A 20,397-nucleotide genomic window follows, 5' to 3' on the forward strand; every position below is an offset into this window, starting at 1 on the left:
GGACAATGGTTTAGATGGTGCCCATACTGGGTTTGTTGGTCTGTATCCATCTGTCCCATTGTCTCTAGGAAACCAAGCACCAACACATGTCAGAAATGGGAAGCGGAGCAAAGCTCAGCTCTGAGAGTAAATGCCCTGGTGGCACTGACCATGGCAAGGGGTGGCAAGTGAGAGGAGGTCGTCACGGATGCTTATCAAGATCCCCGGATTCTCTCCAACCTTCCTCTGTACTCAGTCAAGGGCAGGGCAGGGCAGTGCCTACCAACTGCCTTCTCTTCTGGGAGGCTCACCACCTGACTTGTTGGTGGGGCACCGCTGAGCCTGGTGGAGTGCGTGCTCGGAGACAGATTCTGGGAAGTTTTCCCAGACAAAAGGTAAGACCACCAAACCCTGTGAAGGACTCCGAAAGTCTACAAAGGAGCCAAAGAGCATGAGCCATAGAGGAAGCTCCACAAGATTTCAAACTCGGTTTAGGGCAAGAAAGTAATCAAAGGGAAAAGTGTGTGTTTCAACACAGTGCAAAGAGGTGGGGCTCTCCTTTTCCACGCAGTCATATTTTGTGGTGGAAAAACTCTCACTCAAAGTGAGTGCTGTTGGTGGTAGAGGCTCAGACAGAGGATGGGAGGGAGAGGAGACTTTAGAAACAACATGCACAGCTATTTTCTTCTTCCACTAGCAAAAAGACTACCTGTTAACCAAACATTATAGGAAGAAAGGCCAAAAACAAATACACCAACCCTCCCCCTCCAACCTTTCTCTTGTGTCCTTCAAACCAAATTCACAAATACACCTAGTGGCTGACCTAATGTCTCCACACTGCTAGCTACACTCCGACCTCCTCCTCCTAATACCTGAGTTTGCAATGCAACACATTCACTTTACCCTGTTTTTTAAAAGCCCAAGTCATAAAAGGACTGGGTGCAGAAGACATTAAAGGCGGTCCACAGGTCAGGCTCTGATTTGGAATACATGGCCACTTGGCTCAGAGATTCTGCAGGGCTCTTGGCAATGAATGGATTCTTTGTTCTGTGGAATCTGCTGCAAACATTTGTAAAAATGGATCTGTACAATGGCAACTTGAAGAACCTTTCCCCCACTCAACAAATTAACAACTTGCTCTGTTTAATATTGCATTATTGGAGAGATATGTTCCTGCCTCACTGGAGAGCAATTTCCTTTTGATACCCAACACAACAGGGAAAACGTTAATTATGAAAGCAATTCTAAAAAATGCGAATAGTTTGACAGATGGAGGGCTGAGCAAAGAGAGATGCTGAACCAGAAACCATCTAGGAGGAGTCTCTGATATGTATCTCCTCCCAATTCCAGAGGAAGCAGCTCAGAGCTCTGACCTGTGGCCAAAGAGTGTGATCTAGTTGGTTAAATAAAAATTCGGAGAAATAAAAAAAATATTGTGAACTTAGAAATAAACAGACACATACACAAAAATCTTCCAACTGACATGTGAGGTATATGTTAGTTGGAGTTTTTCCTAAGGATTAAGTCTCTTCTTTCATTCTCAGAGAAGTTGGGCAATTTATATTGGGGAGTATAATGCTGGGGAATAATGCTCTGGGCTTTAGGTCCATCAAGGGACAAAGTCATTACTCTGTTGGTACCCGTAACATTTCACTAGAGAGGGAAACTTACAATCAGACACACACTACCCAGTCAGCAGGCTCACTGGGCAAGTTTGCTAAGCTGAGTTGGGGAGAGAGCAAATAGCCTTTGACTAAACGGGCAGGAAAAGCTAACTAGGATGCACCCAGTTACGTGATCTGTCTACTGCATTGGCGACGGACAGTGTACCTCGCATATAGGTGGGGTCAGCTGCTTGGTGCAGTAAAGAAGGGAAAATCACCTGCAAGGCTTCCAAGACAGATGTGATGTGGCTGCTGGCCAAAGCCAAGAGGGAAGGCACACTTCCTGGGGCTGGGTGGGGCAGGTAGTGAAAGAACAAGGGGTCCTGGCTACATCTGCAGAGGTTGCAGAGATGACCCCTTAGGAACATGAGGTAGTTTAAAGGCCCCCCTTCCTTGCAGGCGCTTTTGGCTCTAGCCCTCTAGGCATTGGTCAGCCAAGCCACTAGCGCTGTAGGAGCAGCAGGGCCACTCTGGGCCTTGGGATTTGTGCTCTGGGGTCCTGAGGAAACCTGCTCTTATTCTAGAGATATTAGGAACAGAATTTAGGGGCAACATTTCTGGCTAGCAGATAGATGAATGGTCCTTCTTACTGTTTGTTTTGTTAAAGTATTTTTAGGTTCAGTCCATAGGATAGGGTATGACAGGGTTGGGGCAGGAGGAAGAGATTTCTAGGAGGAGTGTGTAATTTTTAGTAGGCTAGTCTTTTTTTCCACTATCCTTTGGAGAAATCAGGGTGAGAGGAGAAGAAATCAGTCATGGGCACCAGGAGTTAGAACAAGGCAGTATGCTCAGTTGATTTTTCAAAGGGCCAGGAGAAAAATCAAATTTAAAAGGGAGAGAGAGGGGAAGGAGTCTGAGGAAGGTAGTCCTGAGTAGAACGAGGTAAGGGAACTGGGTAGCTTTGAGACCCACTATGTCCCAAGCACTGGCTTACTGCCAGAATGATCCCGGAGGAAAAACTGACAGTGGCAGAAAACGGTGAGCAATCAATGCCCTGAGGACTTACTCCGTGGGAGGCCACCTTACTTAGATTTGGTCACTATCCCCCCCACTGTCTCCGCTTTCATATTTAAAGAAAAGAGAACACTAAATATTTTCCTCTGTGCTGTGTCTCACCCACTTTACTTGGTGAACCCCGACACGGCTTTGCCCCACTGCCACGTGCGCCTTCTCCAAGGCAATGCTGTGGTTAGAAAAAGGCAGTTTGCTCTCTAACAGATAAACGTTTGAGGTCTGAGAAAATGTGGAAAAAGGAGGGATGGTCACACCCCTCCTTTTCCACTGAGGTAGTCGTTTTTGTCAACATTATGGAAATAGTCATCTCAGCCCCATCCCACCCTCTCCCTCATAATACAAAAGAACTATCTCTAAACAATGACAACACTGTAACATTAAACATCTTCACATTCTGTAAACTGCAAGGAAATGCATCGGCTGCATTCACACAAAAGCATGTGCATCATGTTGAAGGCCATACATTCAACTCTGTCGTGAAATAAATATATAGAAAAATGAGGTTAAAAACAAACAAACAAACAAACAAAACTCCTCTTGCTATGGAAGCAGCTGGAAGTGATGCTCCACAGCCTCCATCTTGGTCTCTCTGGCTCTTTCCTCTGAAACCTATCCTGCCTCCCAAGGCACTGTGGTGGGCCTAAGGAAGGGCACAGGGAATAGGTCATTCTTTGCCCATGTTTGTCTTGCAGGAATGCAGCACCACTTTAAAGAGGAGGGGCAGCTGCTCCAGGGGTACATTCACCATCTTTCCTGGAAACAATGTGAGAAAAGAAAGGTTAGCGGGATGCTGGTTGGAGGGTGAGTCTATCTGCTTTAGTGTTGGTCAGAAGGAAGTGCCAAAAACATCAAAGAAGTCAGATAAGCATGGCTAAGGACTTGATGCTCAGACCTATTTAGGTGCCTCAGGGAGTATAATAATGGTGCCAATCCAAATCACTGCTTCTTGTGAGGGAACACTCTCTGTACAAAGTGTTGAAATGTATTACATCATGTAATTGTCATACTATTTTGCTGTGTGACAGGTGCTGCTTATTTCCATTTTATCCATGAGAGATCTGTAACTAGGAAGCATTCCATTATTCCTAAAGGTTCCTAAGAAATAAAACACTACAGGGGAACTCTCTCTCTCTCTCTCTCTCTCACACACACACACACACACACACACACACAGTCTCTTAACTAGCATTCTATAGAACATTGTTCTTCAAAATAGTGTAATAGATTTATAATAAAAGTACTAAGGAGAAAAGTTGGTGGTCCACAGGGGCAAATATATTTGAAAAATTCAGTGTTAAAACGTTTATAGAGTTCTTAAAAATAGAAAGATTTCCTAAGATGATAATCTAAGGGCTGTGGTTCTTCCTGCCAGTACATTAGAATCACTGGGGACAGGGGTAGTTTTTATAAAAACAAACCACCACAACAAAAAAATCACATGCCTGGGCTCTACCTCATGCCAGTTAAATCAGAATATGTGAGAAAAAACTCAAGCACCAGCATTTTTAAAAAGCTTGCCAGGTAGTTCATGATGCAGCCAGGGCTGGAAACCCCACTGGGATGAGACTGGATTACAATGGCCTGTGAGCTCACAGAACACCTGACATTGCAGAACAGAGCACAGTTTTGAAAATGCTGGGATTGCAGTCAAAACACACCTAAAATATAAATTTTGGTTTATATAAACAAAATATAAATTTGTTTCAGCTTACATCTGGTAGACTACTCTGATCCAAGAATGTTTTTTTTTTAAATTTTCTAGTCAGATTGAAAACTTTTTCCTTCAAAAACTCTATGCTAAACTTCACAGGAACAATGCCAATCTAATGGTTGTTTTTCTAAGCTGCCCGGATCAGTACTGGATAACTATAAACAAGAATTTTTACTACATGAAGCAAAGCAACAATAAGGAAGTGAGGAGTTTATATTGAAAGTGACCTATGTAAATGTCAAGGATTACAGAATGAGATCAAGACCACCAAAATAACTAGCCAAGAAAGCAAACAATTTGCAAATATGGAATTGTAAAATATTATCCTAAGATAATTATTTCAAGAGAATGATCCTTGAAAGTCCATAGACAGTTGTGCCAAACAATTAATTTGTTAAATTAGAATATATAATTTACATACCAAAAAATTGACCCTTAAAAAAATAAAAGTGTACAATGTAGGAAAGAAAAGTTAATTTGAGATAATCTGAACCACTGTGTGCCCACCCACACCATCAACCACACAGAGGCTATTCTGAGATCGAATGATAGAAGATCAAAAAATACCCTACACAGTATAGGAGCCCAGGAAAGGTTAGATTCTCTTCACTACGAAGAAAGCACCAGCTCCCACGATCATGTGACTTTTCTGCGGTCAAGGCTAGTACCTCCTTCCAGCAGGTAATGAGGCGCCTGATAACAAAGGGCATTTGCCTCACTCCCTTGACAAGCCACGGTCCCTAGAAGGGTTGGAAGGGATTCGGAAGGTTACCTGCAATGTAGCGAATCTCAGGCAAGCACATCATCAGGTCAGGAAAGCGATTGGGCTGATGTGTATATTTATATTCAGTGAAATCCTGGCAAATGTACCAATATCTCTTGTTCAGCTGTTCCAGCTGCGAGGCACTGGTCAGACCCCTGATATCTGTGAAAAAAATCACACCGAGGAAGGGAGCTTTCTAATGCACATGAAACAACAGCTTTTTGAATTCAATTCAAAGTTCTTAAACAGTCACAACTGGGGATTTGTTCCCTCTCTTCTCACAGGTAGAAAATAAACTCTGAAAAAGGGAACCATATTACGATAAAAGAGGGAGAAATAATATAAAGGGCAGTCACATGACTGAGCCCCAAGCACTAATGAATGCTGAATAAATACCTTCCTTTCCGAATGCATCCTTCAGGAGATCTTCAAATTGGCCTTCTGCTGGAGCCATGAAAAACTTTGTTGTTACCTACACATTCATGCTTATACACATACTACACTGTATCTGTGTACTTCTGCTCCTACTGCTCTCCCTGTGCCAGCCTCCATTGTATACAGAGATGTGTATGTGCACACACACACACACACACACACACACACACACACACACACACACCTTTTAAATACACAGGCTATAAAGGACTCTTCTGTATCTAAATCTTATCCAGGTTTTGAGGCCCAGCAGAGATGTCCCCTCCTCAAAAAGAGGTTCAAGTGATGTGTCAAGTGCCACTAGTGTCTATTTCTAGAGGTCAGGGGCCTGAGGGTCTAATTTATTTTAATGTCTTTACAACTCAGCACAGGGCCCAGCCTAGGGGAGGGAAGCAGACCACCATGTCACTGCAGGACTGCTATGGAAGCAGGAGGTTCGACCAATGTAGGGAGAAGAATGGGCAGAGAGTAGGGAATCAAGAGTCGTGGACTAGGAAACTGAAGATGGGGGGACAGCCATTTTCAATGCCACAGGTAGCAAAACAGCCCACTTCCACTGAGAGCAGAGCATTCCTATGTAGCTACCAAGTACCACTTTGCAAACAATATTCCACATAAATCACACCCAGCATTCTTCTAATTAAAAGCCATGCTTGGCATGCATGCGTGAGTGTGAGCTTTTAGGCACCCCCACTCTGCCGTGAAGGGACCGTCAGAACCATTGCCAGCCTGTCACCGAGGCCTTATCTTCAATAGTTTCATCAGTCACTCTGCTCTTCTTTATTCACTGGTAAACTCAGTAGATTTTAAATGACGCATGTACTGTCCTTGGTGTCTGTGCTTAAATGCATTAAAACTGACTAAACAAAGTGAATCCTCTTCCTTCCTCTGTGAGTTAGAGATTGTGGCATTTAGACACGAAGAAAAACTATCCAAGTGCTCCTCTGCCACAGAGGGGCAGGATGTTGCTGAGGGGAGCGCAGGCCTTCCATGCTGGTATGCACAGGTCGAACAGATTCTATGACAGTCCTGAGGAGAGCGGGGTGGCAAACGAGAACAAGGGCTCACTGGCAAAACACCAAAACCAGTCCCTTCTTCCCACCCTCAACCACTCACCTTGATTTAGGAAGTTAATTGCTTTCATGCAAGCATACTCCTCATTGCTGACCTTTAGCTGATGGAACTTGTGATACAGGTAGATGAGCCGCTCAATCACTTCCATGCCCTCATCACTGAACCTGGGGAATGAACACAGCTGTTAATAGTGGGAGCCAGCAAAAGGCCAACACACAGCCCCTAGAGCCCCCAAGGTCTTCCAAGTTAGGAAAGGGGCTGAGGCTGAGAAGAGTAGAGTCTGGAGCTATTTGTGAAGCACAGCAAAATCCATGGTTTGCCTACTATACAAGTTGTAGTCCCCAAGGTCAGGTGGAGTCCATCAAAGGTTGGCATAAATCCAGCTCCATCACTTACAAGCTGCGAAACCTTGGGGAGGTCCTTTGACCCCTTTCAGTTTTGGAGTCTGCATCTGACGAATGAGAGTGGTAACACTTGCTTGGCTCAGGTCACAAAGGAAGCATGGGATATGAATGTGAAGTACAGCTATTAAAACACTGCTGTTGTTGAGATGCAGCCTCCAGCATGGACAGCCGCTGCCGGGGGACTCTGACATCTGTGATCCTCAGCCACCGCATAGAGAAAGCTGCTGGCTGCGTGATTTAGGTTTACCATTTCCAGCAGAGCTGAAACTATGCACAAGTGAAAGTTGATACTGGTATTTCCGAATTCAGCTCTAGAAAGAGGAAAACTGAGTCACCCTACCTCTGTGCTGGGCACATTATGTGCATTATCTCAATTAATTCACTAAACTCAATGAGCCAGGTGAAATTATCATCATTTTTCAGAAAAGAAATTGCCACTACAACAAAGGAGGGAAATGATCCTGAAGTTTACAGCTAGTCTGTGGTGGAGTGAGACCTGGGCTAACTCCCCAGGCCTTGATTTTCTCCAAAGCTGGCACACTGCTGGAGCAGAGAGGTGGCAGGGGAGGTTAACAGCTGTCGATGGCATTTTCTGAGCGTTAGCAGTGGGCTCCTTGTGAGAAGGACCAAGTTTTCAGAAAAGAGCCCTAAGTTATATCACTCCAGAGACCTAACGTTCTGGGTTATGATGGTAAATGTTTCACACCAGAGATAGATACCACCAAATCAAGGAAATAAAGTGCAGAGAAGCCAAGTGTGTATGTTTGCCAACAATGACATCAGGCCTGGTATCGGCAGTGGGCCAAGGAGAGATCTAAGGGGTCTTAGATACAACTTGGTGACAGAGGGAAGATGCTCAGCCCCAGGGATGTTTTCTGGTGACACATTCAGATTTGGGTGCTACAGTCCACTGCCAGGCAAGGAGACCCTATCTTGATGGGGGCTCAGAACACCTGGAGAGATACTTAATGACATTTTCTGTGATGACTGGGAAGCAGTGGTTCTTAACCTGTGGGGCGAGATCCCTTTCACAGGTGTTACCAGATTCATAACAGTAGCAAAATTACAGTTATGAAGTAGCAATGAAAATAATTTTATTGCTGGGGATCACCACAACATGAGGAACTGTCTTAACGATTAAGAACCACTGATATAGGGTCTCTAAGCGTCAGACCTGACTTGAATGAAGGCTGTGAGCTTGGTTTGGTTTATAGTTAGGGTCAGAGGCATGTGTACTTCTTAAACACCAGGGGGAGCCACAGCAGCAGCGACCTGCAATGTGGAGATCTGTCTGATCCTCTGCTTCATTCACAGCATGGCTAGTGCCTGGGTTTCTTTGAGGTATGCTGATTTAAACTCTACTGGCAGTCAGTTTCTCTTGATGGTTAGCCCTAGAATCGTAACTTTATTACTACATTCCCAGACTGGCTGATAGGCAAATTCATATTGCATCACTACTATAACAACACTCTACCATTTGTTGAGTGTTTGCTATTTACCAGGCAATTTAAATATTCCATATGTGATCTCATTGGATAGATTTAACCCACAGCATGGATGGAAATGCAAAGAGGTAATTTACTGTGTCCCTAATGGCAATATGTTAGGCACTGGGCTGCAAGATCAGTGGTTTAAACCCATCAGCAACTTTGTGGGAGAAAAATAAGGTTGTCTGGTCCTATAAATATTTAGTCTGGGAAAGTTATATATGAGGGGGTATAAAAAAAACACGGGAAAAGCTCCGCTGGGCAGAACACATTTTTCCTGCTCGGCGAACATTGAGCAACTCGCTCTGAGTTAGTGCACCCAGTGGCATCACCTGGGAAGGTTTTTCTCTGGTCACAGTGAATTTTTTAATAAAAGTAGTTTCACTCCAATCTCATTTTTTGTGATGGCTAATTTAAGAGAACAGCAAGCAGCTGTGAAATGCTGTTTCCTGTTTGGGAAAAATGCTGCAGAAAGTGTTGTGATGTTGAACACAGCTTACAAGGGTAGCACTATGTGAAAAATTCAAGTGTACAAGTGGTTTTCTTGTTTCAAAAAAGGTGAGATGTCAATTGATGATGACAAACTTTTTTCTGGACGTCCACATCAACTTCCTGAACAGATAAAAATGTCGATGCATAGTGCATTTGTAGGTCCATTCCACCAGGTCAGACTGTTAATCAAGCTATTTTACAGGTTCTAAAAAGATTATGGAACAGTATATGGCAAAAAAGGCCTGATGTGTGGCAGACTGGGGACTGGTTTTGCCACCATGACCATACACCTGCTCATGTAGCAATCTCAATGCGCCTCTTTTGCCCCACACACCTTACTCAACTGACTTCACTCTACGCAACATTTTTGCTTCTGTGAATTAAGGGCATGAAAAGATAGTGATTTGCTGACATAGAAGAAGGGAAGAAAAACAATGAGGGAGGTGCTGTCAGCCATCCAAACAGATGAGTTTGAAAAATGTTTCCAAGAATGAAATTGCAGATTTGACAAATGTATTAAGTGTAATGGATAGGACTGTAATGGAAGGTGATAAGGTGGTTTTGTAACAAAATTGAAAGACATAGCTTTGGAAAAAAAGATAAATAAAAATAAAATTCCGGTTTTGGGGGGTACCCCTTTGTTGGTCACTGAGTCAGAATCAACTAAATGGCAGTAGGTTTTGTTGTTGTTGACTATCTATTAGCCCTTTCATGTGTAGTCATAACCTGATGAGAGGAATACTATCACCCTTCATATTATAGCTGTGGAAGCAGATGATGTGACTTTCTCACAGTTATAGTGATGGGGCCAAGGTTCAAACTCTATTTTTCTAACTCTAACCCAGGCGTCCTCAAAAGACGGCATGTGGGCCACATGCGGCCCGCTGAGGAAATTTATCCGGCCCGCCGGATATTTTTGCCCCATTTGTTTTTTTTTACTTCAAAATAAGATATGTGCAGTGTGCATAGGAATTTATTCATAGTTTTTAAAAAAAACTATAGTCCAACCCCCCAATGGGTCTGAGGTACAGTGAACTGGCCCCCTAACCCACCCCTTTTCTCAGCACAACACTGTCCCCCTTTGACTCAGTTTTAGATTAAACTGGTAACTGGAAAAGGGGACCTCAGAAGTTCCAATAGCCACTGAAGACTGGCTCTAGTGGGTGGTGGGTTTTCAGTGCTTGACAGGAGACCATGTGCTGGGAGTGAAGACCAGACCTCATTAGGGTACTTTATGGCTACTTCTGTTCTTGAGGGGGCAAAACAAGTATTTATTTCAAATGCCTGCTCATATTTGGTGGGTAGGATGGAGTAAGGTAGAGACAGGAAGGAGTAGGGCATAAAAAAAAGGAGACTGCAAGGGGAGAAGCAGTGTTAGCATCTGTCTGGTGGTTGAGCAGTGTAGCAAGCAAAGATAACACCCTGTCCCTTAATCATCAACCTCTTGCCCCAAGTGCTCACTCTGGCACCACACAACATGCAGGTGTGTGGCTATCAGCCAGATCCCAAGCCAGCAGTGCCAATGCTGTTCCTGGCCAAATCTTCACCTGCGACACCCAAAGGAGCTTCCAAGTGCTTAGCCAGAGAATAGACTCTATGTGTACCCTTTGTTGTCGGCACAGACCATGCCCTCTGCCTCAAATTTCCCAGGACATGCCACCATCATAGCACCCAGAAGTGGTAAGGGGCTGGCAGTCAGCCAGCAGCCCCCACTCAGTCTCCAACAGCCTGACTGCAGAGCTTCCCTCCACAGCCCGCATCCCACCCCTTGATAAACAAAGTTGTCCTCTGTTCTATGGGCCTGCTTTCTTCTACAGCTGAGCCTCCTCCACATGTGCCCACTCCACAGCTCTGACGCCCCTGTATTCCCTGTCTACAAATTATCAGTACACAAGCCAGAACGCTGGACAAACACACCCATTCTTCTTCTAGAATCTCATTACACAAACATGCTAGGACAAGGAAAACATTCCGGTCAGGATCCCCAAACCAGTGGACCATTCAGTTCAAATTTGAAGTTGACACTCAGTAAGTTATGTCCCATTAAGGGCACTAAGAACTCCGTTCTCATTCATCTAAATGCACCACTTGCTGGAGTAGTCATCAGTTGCAACCAGAGAGGAACTGCCCTCTCAGCACCCATCTTACAGACTCCAAGTCAGACTTCAGTTTCAGGGCCAATTTAGAAAGCCAAACTACTGGAGAAGGCTCTAGTATAGTGGAATCCCTGGGTGGTTAGTGCACCTGGTTGGTGTGCTGGGTTGTTAACCAAAAGGTTGGAGGTTTCAGTTCACCCGAGGGTACCTTAGGAGAAAGGTTCGGTGATCTAGTTTTGAAAAATCAGTAATTGAAATTATGGGGCACAGTTCTACTCTAACACACATGGGGTCAGCATCAGCCGGAATTGACTTGACAGCAATTAATAGAGAGAGTGATGGCAAAGAGCCTGGGCTTTAGTGCACAAGACTCCGGTGAAAAACCTTAACTCCAGTTTTTTCTAGCTTTGTAGTCTTGAATTTCTAATTCTCTGAACCTCATTTTCCTCATATGTAGAACAAGGAGAATATTAGCGGCAATAGGGTGGTGAGGATTAAACAAATAATATATATCTAATGTGGACTTTGGCATAATTAATATTCAAAACGGCTAGCTATTATTACTACCAACAGCATCAGCAGTACCTTTTCTATTATTTTGGCAAAACAAATCACGGTGTGGTTTGCTGAGGCTTATAGACAGTCTGGCAGAAACGGAGCTAGTGCTCAGGAAGTGGAAGTGTCCATTAAAGCCGTCTAGCATCAGCATCTTCTCCTGAGAGTGAAGAAGTCTTGATTAGGGCCAGGAGCGGTCACTGGCTGGTGCTACAATCTGCTTTAAATCAAATTCACCAGGCTCGCTGTCTGATAACAGACTGATTAAGGGAAATGGGCACCATAAATTTGATCCAATATTTGAGAAGAGGACAGGAGGTGGTCATGTATCATCTGGGAAAAAGTCTTTTCATGACAGCAGAAACTTACTCACACTCAAGAGCTGTGAAGAAGTAAAGGCATTTTAGGGGAGTGGGAGTAACAGAGGAGCAGGCAAGCTAGGGAAGAGCTATGGCCAATTATAGACTACACAACCCAGCAAAGTTGGGGCTGCTTTATAGTGGTGATGAACCCGATCCCAGAGGTTCTTGTGCTCCCATTTCATATGCTCTATTGGCAGTCTCCAACTGCACTTCAAACTCAAGCCCCAAACCAAAATTGGAGTGGCTCATTTCCCTCCTTATCCTGTCCTCCCCAGACTCCATTACTGTAAGAAAATTGGGGTCCCTTACTGTATAGGTAAAAAAAAACAGGAGTTGTCCCTAACTTTCCACTCACCAATGTTCCACTGACTTTACCTCTTTGACATCGCTTAGCTTTGTGGTGCCCTCTCTATTCACAGAATCACTGTTGCCTTGTTCAGGCCCAGTTTTCTTTGAGCCAGGATCTTGGCCAGGGGTTGGCAAACTTTCGAGGCATATAAGCCAATCTTGTACCTCACCATACTTAAAAAATATTTGAGGGCCATAAAAATATATTTTGACAAAGAAATGAAGAAATCACTATTATCTGAACTTTAAGATTTTTCTATTTTTCTTTACATGTATACTAAAAAGCCACATATGGTTTGTGAGCCGCAGTGTGCTGACCCCGGATGTGGATTACAGAACAAAAGGCGCCCTGGTGGCTTAGGCTTTGAGCTGCTAACCGCATGCTCAGCAGTTTGAACTCACCAGGTGCTACTCGGAAGCAATAGGATTTCTGCTCCTGTAAAAATGTACAATCTCGGAAACCTTTTATTCTAGATCTCCAGGAATGGGAGTGGACGTAGGAGTTGGAGTTGACTTAATGACAGTGAGTTTCGAGGATATGGAATAGCCGACACCCATCCACCCTGCTCTAGCCTTCTCATGCCCATCTGTCCTGAACATCAATGCAACCTGACTAGGCAATTCCTGTTTAATAACTGCCTATGACTCGATACAATTTTATAAAATAAAACCCAAACTCTTTAGACTGACATTTGGACACTTTTGTGACCTGTCTTGTCTGCCCCTATTCTTTTTTTCTCTAGCCATCTCTCCCCTCATTTTTCTGTCACTCAAAAATTTTCTCAGTATACCCTAAACCCACGATTGCTCCTGATTCCTGTCCACACAAGCCACTCAAGATCCCTAACTTCTTGAACTTTGTATTCTTCTCCTGCCTTCCTTTTGTTCTTTACAACCTACCTAGAAAAAAATCCCCTTCAAAATGTAATTCAAATGTCTGTTCCTCTAGTAAACTTTCCTTGAGTCTGCAAATATAGGCAATCACTCCCGATTTTATGTGTGTACAATACCTTATACACTCCTCCATCTCCACTGTTATCACTCTGCATCCTATTTCTGTAGTATCTGCTGCTACATAATTGCCTCACAAACCCCTACATCCAGAAGGAGTTTCAGGGTCAGAAACTATGCTTGCACCATCTGTGACCCCAGCATCCTTCCCCTCACAAAAACAACAGATGCTTAGTAAGTGGACATGGAATAATACCTAATTCACAGATGTTTAATCCCTATTTTATTGTTGAAGGATCCCATAGTAGAGTGAGTCTTAATGACAAACCCATTCTTTTTAAAATACTTTTATTGGGGGTTCTTACACATCTTATCACAATCCATACATTCCTCCAATGTACCAAGCACATTTGCACATATGCTGCCATCATCATTTTCAAAGCATTCTCTTCCCACTTGAGCCCCTGATATCAGCCCCCCATTTCTTTCCCCTCCCTGCCCCACTTGCCGTCCCTTATAAGCCCTTGATAAGTTATAGATTATTTTTCCTATCTATAAGTTGTAGATTATTATTATTTTATATAGTCCTCCGTTGCTCCTCACCTACTTCTCCATTGTTCGCTCCCCTGGGAGGGTGTTCTAGGTTGATCCTTGTGATCCATTTCCCCTTTTCTCACCCCAGCCTCCCCTAACCCTCCTGGTATCTGTACTCTTTTTGTTGGTCCTGAGACAAACCCATTCTTTAGCCTTAGAACCTAGTCGGCAGCAACACCTGCTGTTTAATTGTACTTTTGGTAATCATGGAAATGTTCTATACCTGTTCCAATACAGTAGCCAGCAGTCACACATAGTATTTGTGCAAATGAGTTAAGGAATTTTCCGTTTTAATTTATTTTAAGAAGTCACATGAGGCTAGTGGCACTATACTGGACAGTGCGGCCCTAGAACCTCCTTAGCAAGAAGTCTCTCCAGGAAATACAAACTCTGTCAAGAATGCAGTTTCTTTGGTCTCAGAGTCTCAAGGAACTGGCCAAATGGGATGGGATGCCTTATGAAGTACAAAGTCATAGAAAGCCCTGTATTTCCTCTGACCCCTGCCTGCCTGGAGAGCACACGGACAAACCTATCACTCTAGGATAGACAATTGGTGGATTTAAAGTAAGTAGGGAGAGGTGAACAAGCGGCCATCTAGCTCAGAAGCAACAAAGCCCACATGGAAGAAGCACACCAGCCTGTGCAATCACGAGGTGCCAAAGGGATCAGGTATAAGGCAGCATCATCATCATCATCATCATAAAAAAAAAATACCATAGTGAATGAAGGGGGAAGTGCAGAGTGGAGACCCAAAGCCCATTTGTCGGCCACTGGAGATCCCCTCACAGAGGGATCTAGAGGAGATGAGTCAGTCAGGGTGGGACGTAGCACCGATGAAGAATACAGCTTTCTTCCAGTTCCTAAATGCCCCCCCCCCACCCCAACTACCATGATCCGAATTCTGCCTTGCAAGACTGGATAGAGCAGAGGTTGTACACTGGTGCAGATAGGAGCTGGAGGCACAGGGAATCCAGGGCACATGATACCTCCAGGACCAGGGGTGTGAGGGGCGATACTGGGAGGGTAGAGGGTGAGTGGGTTGGAAAGGAGGAACCGATTATAAGGATCTACATGTGACCTCCTCCCTGGGGGACGGACAACAGAGAAGGGGGTGAAGGGAGACGCCGGATAGGGCAAGATATGACAAAATAATAATCTAAAATTATCAAGGGCTCATGAGGGAGGGGGAGCGTGGAGGGAGGGGAAAAAAAAAGAGGACCTGATGCAGAGGGCTTAAGTGGAGAGCAAATACTTTGAAAATGATTAGGGTAAAGAATGTACAGATGTGCTTTATACAATTGATGTATGTATATGTATGAATTGTGATAAGAGTTGTGAGTCCCTAAAAAAAGTTTAAAAATAAATAAATAAAGTAAGTAGGGAGATTGGGCTCTTTGGGCCAGTTCTGTAAAACCTGACACTATTAGAATAGGTTCAGTGCTTTTGAAACACCCTGCTGGCTCAGACTTACAGAGCAAAAGATAGGGACTTTATGGAAACAATAAATTAAGAGGCTCTGAACAAGGGGTCAGGTCATTCTGAAAAGTCAAATAGCTCTGTTTATAGGACTAAGGTGTCAGTTGGGTTCAAAACCCTGCATTTATGGATCACCCTCGAGCCATTAAGTCTCATTAATAAGGAAATATTAGAAAGCCAGGGAAGAATGTAAGTCCTTAGACTCCTTATGCCTCAGCTGCACAAAGGAGCCTTGAGCTTTGCCTTGTTGTCTTCATGCCATGTTTGGGTGCCAGAGAGCGATGCGCCCACGCATGTGGAGAGAAGTGTGGGGGCTGGCTTTCATCAACGGGGCACTTGTGCTTTCTTCCCTCTTGGTACCCTGGGGTCCCATGCATACTATTCACTAAACAGTCTATTAAATGTGATTTAAGCTTTATAAGATTTTTCATAGGCATAAATTTATAAGCCAGAAAAGTCTCAACATGCCATAAGTTCTCAGTTTTTTTCTTTGGTTCCTTGTGCTCCAAAGTGAGTGAGTGAAAAGGAGGCTTGAATAGTCCATGGAGTCACAGAAAGGAAGAAGACCTGATCTTGAAGACGAGATTAGAAGGACTTGAACCTGGTCAGCTCGGATGAGACTCCGTTCCAGACAACTCTGGGGAGACTAGCCTGGTCTCTAGTCCTTTGCACTTAATACCTTACCATTGAGGAAACAATCTATAGGCAGCTAGGGTGTGGTGAGAACCCAAGTTTGTAAATGATTTTTTATTAATCAATGCCACTAAACCCTGCGTTTGGCAAAGACTGAATTGTGTGTGTTTTCTTCACTGTTGCATCCCTTAGGCCTGAAACAGTGGCTGGTGCACGCGGGTGCTCAATCTCGTTTAAACGAATATGGTTTTCTCAACTTCCACTTGGGATTGGAGGCCCTTAAAAGATTTAAGTTCTGCTAACTTATTCTTTCATTCAGCCCTATAAATTAAATTGCAGGCCTACTATGAATTGAGCCCTGGTGGCATAGTGCTTACACAGGGGATGCTAGCCATCAGGTCAGTAATTTGAAACCACCAGTCACTCTGTGGCAGAAAGCAGCGACTTTCTCCTTCCGTCAAGATTTAGTCTCAGAAACAGTCCTATAGGATTACTCTAAGTCAGAAGCCACTCTATGGCACTGAGTTTTTTTGGTTTATGTATAGATTATTGTGCTGGGAGTGGGGATAAGGATACAGAGATATATATAGGACTGAGGAAGATGGGGCAAAGAGACTGGGACTCAGTATCACCAACATCACCGGCACCAGCCAGAGAGAAGTCAGTTAAGTACTTTGCAGCCCCCTTTCCAGCCTGAGGCTCTGAAGACCCAGAGGCAGCACAATGCTTTACACACTCCATGTTCCCTCTTTTGGTATCCCAGAACCTGGCTAATTTGAGTACTGTGGATTGCGATTTATTTCAGCACTCAAATCTAAGATAATGGGTTTAAATCCCAAACCTCTAAAGGCAGGTCTGCTAGAACTTGTTTCCTCTTCTACACAATAGGCAAAATATCACATATAACATTGGAAGCTATGACCATGAAATGAAGCAATAGTATAAACCCCAGTGCTTGGTCCACTATAAACACCAGGTTATCTAAGACTCTTGGATCATAAACTACGGCTTAGAGAAAGGTAATCTGTCCTCATTTTGGGGTCAGGAACTGTGTCCTATGCTTTGAAAGTGAGTAAAAGGGTATTTGGACAGGTCAAGGGGTAGCAAGAAGACTGAAGATTTGATTGCCTGTACATTTTAGACACTATTTAGAATTTTGTTCTTTTTTATCTCAGTGATACAGCTGTGATAAAAAGAAATTTTTAATTTTTACTATAAAATTATCATTTATCCCCCATAACAACCTGGTTGTAGAGATATTGCTATCATTTCCATTTTATTAATTCAGAAGTTGAGGATCAGAGACTTGGCCATGATCACAGAGCTAATCAGTGGCAGAAGAAGGATTCAAAGCCAAGTCTGCATGGCTTTTGGGTCTATCCTTTGGAATGCCATGAAACTGGCTTACAAGGATGCTAAGTCTGGATGCCCACGATTTCATCCCCAGCCTGCAGCCTCACCTGTGTAGTTCTTCATCAGAGGGCGAATACTTAGCGGTGACATCAGCCAGCTCTCCAAAGATCTGCTTGCTATAAACGGTGAGGGAGGACAGCAGGATTAATTCCTGCCACGTGGAGCTCAGGAGGCACGTGTAATCCTTGATTGAGAGCTCGCAGAAGAAAGGCAGTTTCTTGATCCAGGCGATCTGCCTAAAGAGCAGCTCATCGGCCAGGCGGCAGAGCAGGGCAAACAGTTCTGCTTGTGTCACAGCATATCTAGGGGTAGGAGGAATAGAGAAAAGCCACTTCCATTGGGTGGAGGGCCAAGCTAGAAGCATACGGAGAACGTACTCTTGAAGACACAAAGGGTGTGGCCCGTGGCCATGGATCTGAAGCTCCAGTTAACGCAAGCTTGAGGCAGGGCTGAAGGCAGCAGTTGCTCCTCAGGGTGGGAGGGGCAGGCTTGGGCAGAAAGAACTGCTGAGGGATAAGGAGGCTTAGAAATTTGTAAAATTATTGGGGAATATGACTTTTAAATGTTGGTGTCCTTTAATATTCCACATCTTAGTGTAAGTTCCTAGTCATTTCTGTCCTAGTGTTGGCAATGAAAACTTGAAAGGGGTGGATCATATGCCCACTCAGTACAAGAACTGGCACAAAATAGAGCTACTGGGCCAGATAACTGAAGAGAACGAATATAGCTGAGGCTTTTCCTGCTGTCATGGCACCCCCTGGTGGCAAGAGTTCAGGAGTCAGAGTTGCTCTGGTGCTATGGCTGGGTGGGAAGGAGTAGGGCATTTTCTATCTCTGGACTAAAGCAGGCCCCTGAGGCCAGTAACTCAAGGGTTCCAGGTTTTGTCCTCTCAAAGTCCCCTGGCATTATTCTTCTCTCCAAACCCTACGCTTGATAACATTCAAACAGCCCAAGGGGTAAGGAGTAGGCCTGAAGGTGAACTTATCTGAGGTAGACCCTTTGAGCAATGAAAATCCTCCTGCTATCCACTCAGGCCTATACCCAGAGCAGACACATGGGCTATCCATGGGTGTGTTGGTTGGGGATGATACAGAGCCACAACAGCCAGCTAGGAACTTGAGTCTTTTTAAAAAGCTTAGACTTGACGTATCCAGGGAAATACAACTCCACCTCTGGGATAGAAGAGCTTTACACTCATCCCAGGGCCTGGCTTAGCTAGAGCCATGAAGGAACAATGACTCTTCCATTCTGATTCAATAGCCCCAGCTCTGTATGACAAGATGCACAAGAAAAAAAAAAAAAAGAGGGACCACTGACTTCAAACATAGGCACAGTTCCCCTTACTCATTCCAAAGCCTGCTTAAGGTTTAGCAGCCAGGGCTACAGATGAGCGTGGGTATAAGGGAATATGTGGAAGTCACAAGGAGGCAAACAAAGTGGGGCTCACTCACCCATCTTCAATCAACATAGGTGTACCCAAGGGCTCCAGGTCCTCCGCTGACACCAGCTGGTGAATCAGACTGTATGACTGGGGATCCAGGCTGCGAGCTTGTGGGGGCAGAAGTGGCGAGTGGCCAGAATAGTTGAAAAGGTGCGGTATGTATTGATAGTGTGGGGGCACAGACATTCCCATGTACTGCTCCCTGAATGCCATAAATCCATTTAGCTCCACAGACCTACTGGAGAAAAAGTCTCATGTCAAACAGAGTCATAGCAGGTCTAATGGCTACTCAAAGAAACAAGCCAGAAAATGGCTCCGGGGTTTTGTGAACAGGAGGTCTGTGTGTTCTAGGCAAGGGGTATAATTAATGGAAAAATGCATGTCTTCCCCATTAAATTCCAAACTGTAAGAAAGGGATTTTGTGTGGATGTGTGTTGTGTGGTTTACCATACTTGGTGCCTGGCAGAGGAAGGGCCGAATAAATACTGGTTAAATAAATTCTGTGGCCAGGTACCATGCCTAGAGAATTTTCAAAAGTACTGAAAGATTATGATGACAAAGGTGAGTGTGCGGTTTTACTAATAACCAAGGTTTAACTTTACCTGGTAAAGTTAAATTCCTCACCAAGCCACAAAACAAATCCAATTCTTAGCAAGGGAGTGAGGCCTGTGATAAGAATCCCCTAACCAGCAGTTCTCAACCTGTGGGTCACGACCCCTTTGGGGGGTTGAACGACCTTATCACAGGGGTCGCCTGGTTCATAACTAGCAAAATTACAGTGATGAAGTAGCAATGAAAATAATTTTATGGTTGGGAAGTCACCACAACACGAGGAACTGTATTTATTTTTTCACTTTTTAAATCATTTTATTGGAGGCTCTTACAGCTCTTATCACAATCCATACATACATCAGTTGTGCAAAGCACATTTGACCATTCATTGCCCTCATCATTCTCAAAACATTTGCTCTCCACTTAAGCCCCTGGCATCAGCTCACTTTTTCCCCTCCCTCCCCCCTACCCCCTCCCTCATGAATCCTTGATAATTTATAAATTATTATTTTGTCATTATCTTACACTGTCCGACATCTCCCTTCACCCACTTTTCTGTTGTCCATCCCCCAGGGAGGAGTTTATATGTAGATCCTTGTAATCGGTTCCCCCTTTCCACCCCACCCTCCCGATATCGCCACTCTCACTGCGAGGAACTATATTAAAGGATTAAAGGGCCGTGGCATTAGGAAGGTTGAGAACCACTGACCTAAGCATTCAAAAGAGGGTACAAATTAAAGAACAATGGGATGAATAAAAGCTATTGTGAAATATGAAGAGAGCATCTTAGTTCCTCTCATTCCTTGGAGAAATCTAGCCACTTTGTGACTGAAAAAGACCGCTTACCTTTTACTTAGATGTATCTCCTATAAAAAGAGTTAGCAAACTATGGCCCACAGGCCAAATTCCAAACCATGGCCTCTTACATAGAGTTCAACTGGAGCACAGCCCAT

At 44.1% G+C, this 20,397-nt stretch overlaps 1 protein-coding gene across 2 annotated transcripts in view; it reads right to left on the minus strand.

Moving 5' to 3' along the window:
* Positions 1–2,993: 2,993 nt before the first annotated feature.
* Positions 2,994–20,397, minus strand: part of NR6A1 (nuclear receptor subfamily 6 group A member 1) — a 230,614-nt gene continuing 213,210 nt past the window's right edge. Inside the window, exons 6-10 of one of the 2 annotated variants that reach the window (XM_075560484.1) lie at positions 18,903–19,127; positions 17,499–17,753; positions 6,683–6,804; positions 5,141–5,293; positions 2,994–3,410 (exon numbers count right to left, since the gene is read on the minus strand). In XM_075560484.1, the coding sequence (XP_075416599.1) occupies positions 3,322–3,410; positions 5,141–5,293; positions 6,683–6,804; positions 17,499–17,753; positions 18,903–19,127 (844 nt within the window). In that variant the 3' untranslated portion in view covers positions 2,994–3,321. Of the gene's footprint in view, positions 3,411–5,140; positions 5,294–6,682; positions 6,805–17,498; positions 17,754–18,902; positions 19,131–20,397 lie in introns of both variants that reach the window. The other variant, XM_075560483.1, reaches the window with a different exon arrangement.

Source organism: Tenrec ecaudatus, chromosome 10 (genome assembly GCF_050624435.1).
Source record: "Tenrec ecaudatus isolate mTenEca1 chromosome 10, mTenEca1.hap1, whole genome shotgun sequence".
NCBI classification, from domain to species: domain Eukaryota; kingdom Metazoa; phylum Chordata; class Mammalia; order Afrosoricida; family Tenrecidae; genus Tenrec; species Tenrec ecaudatus.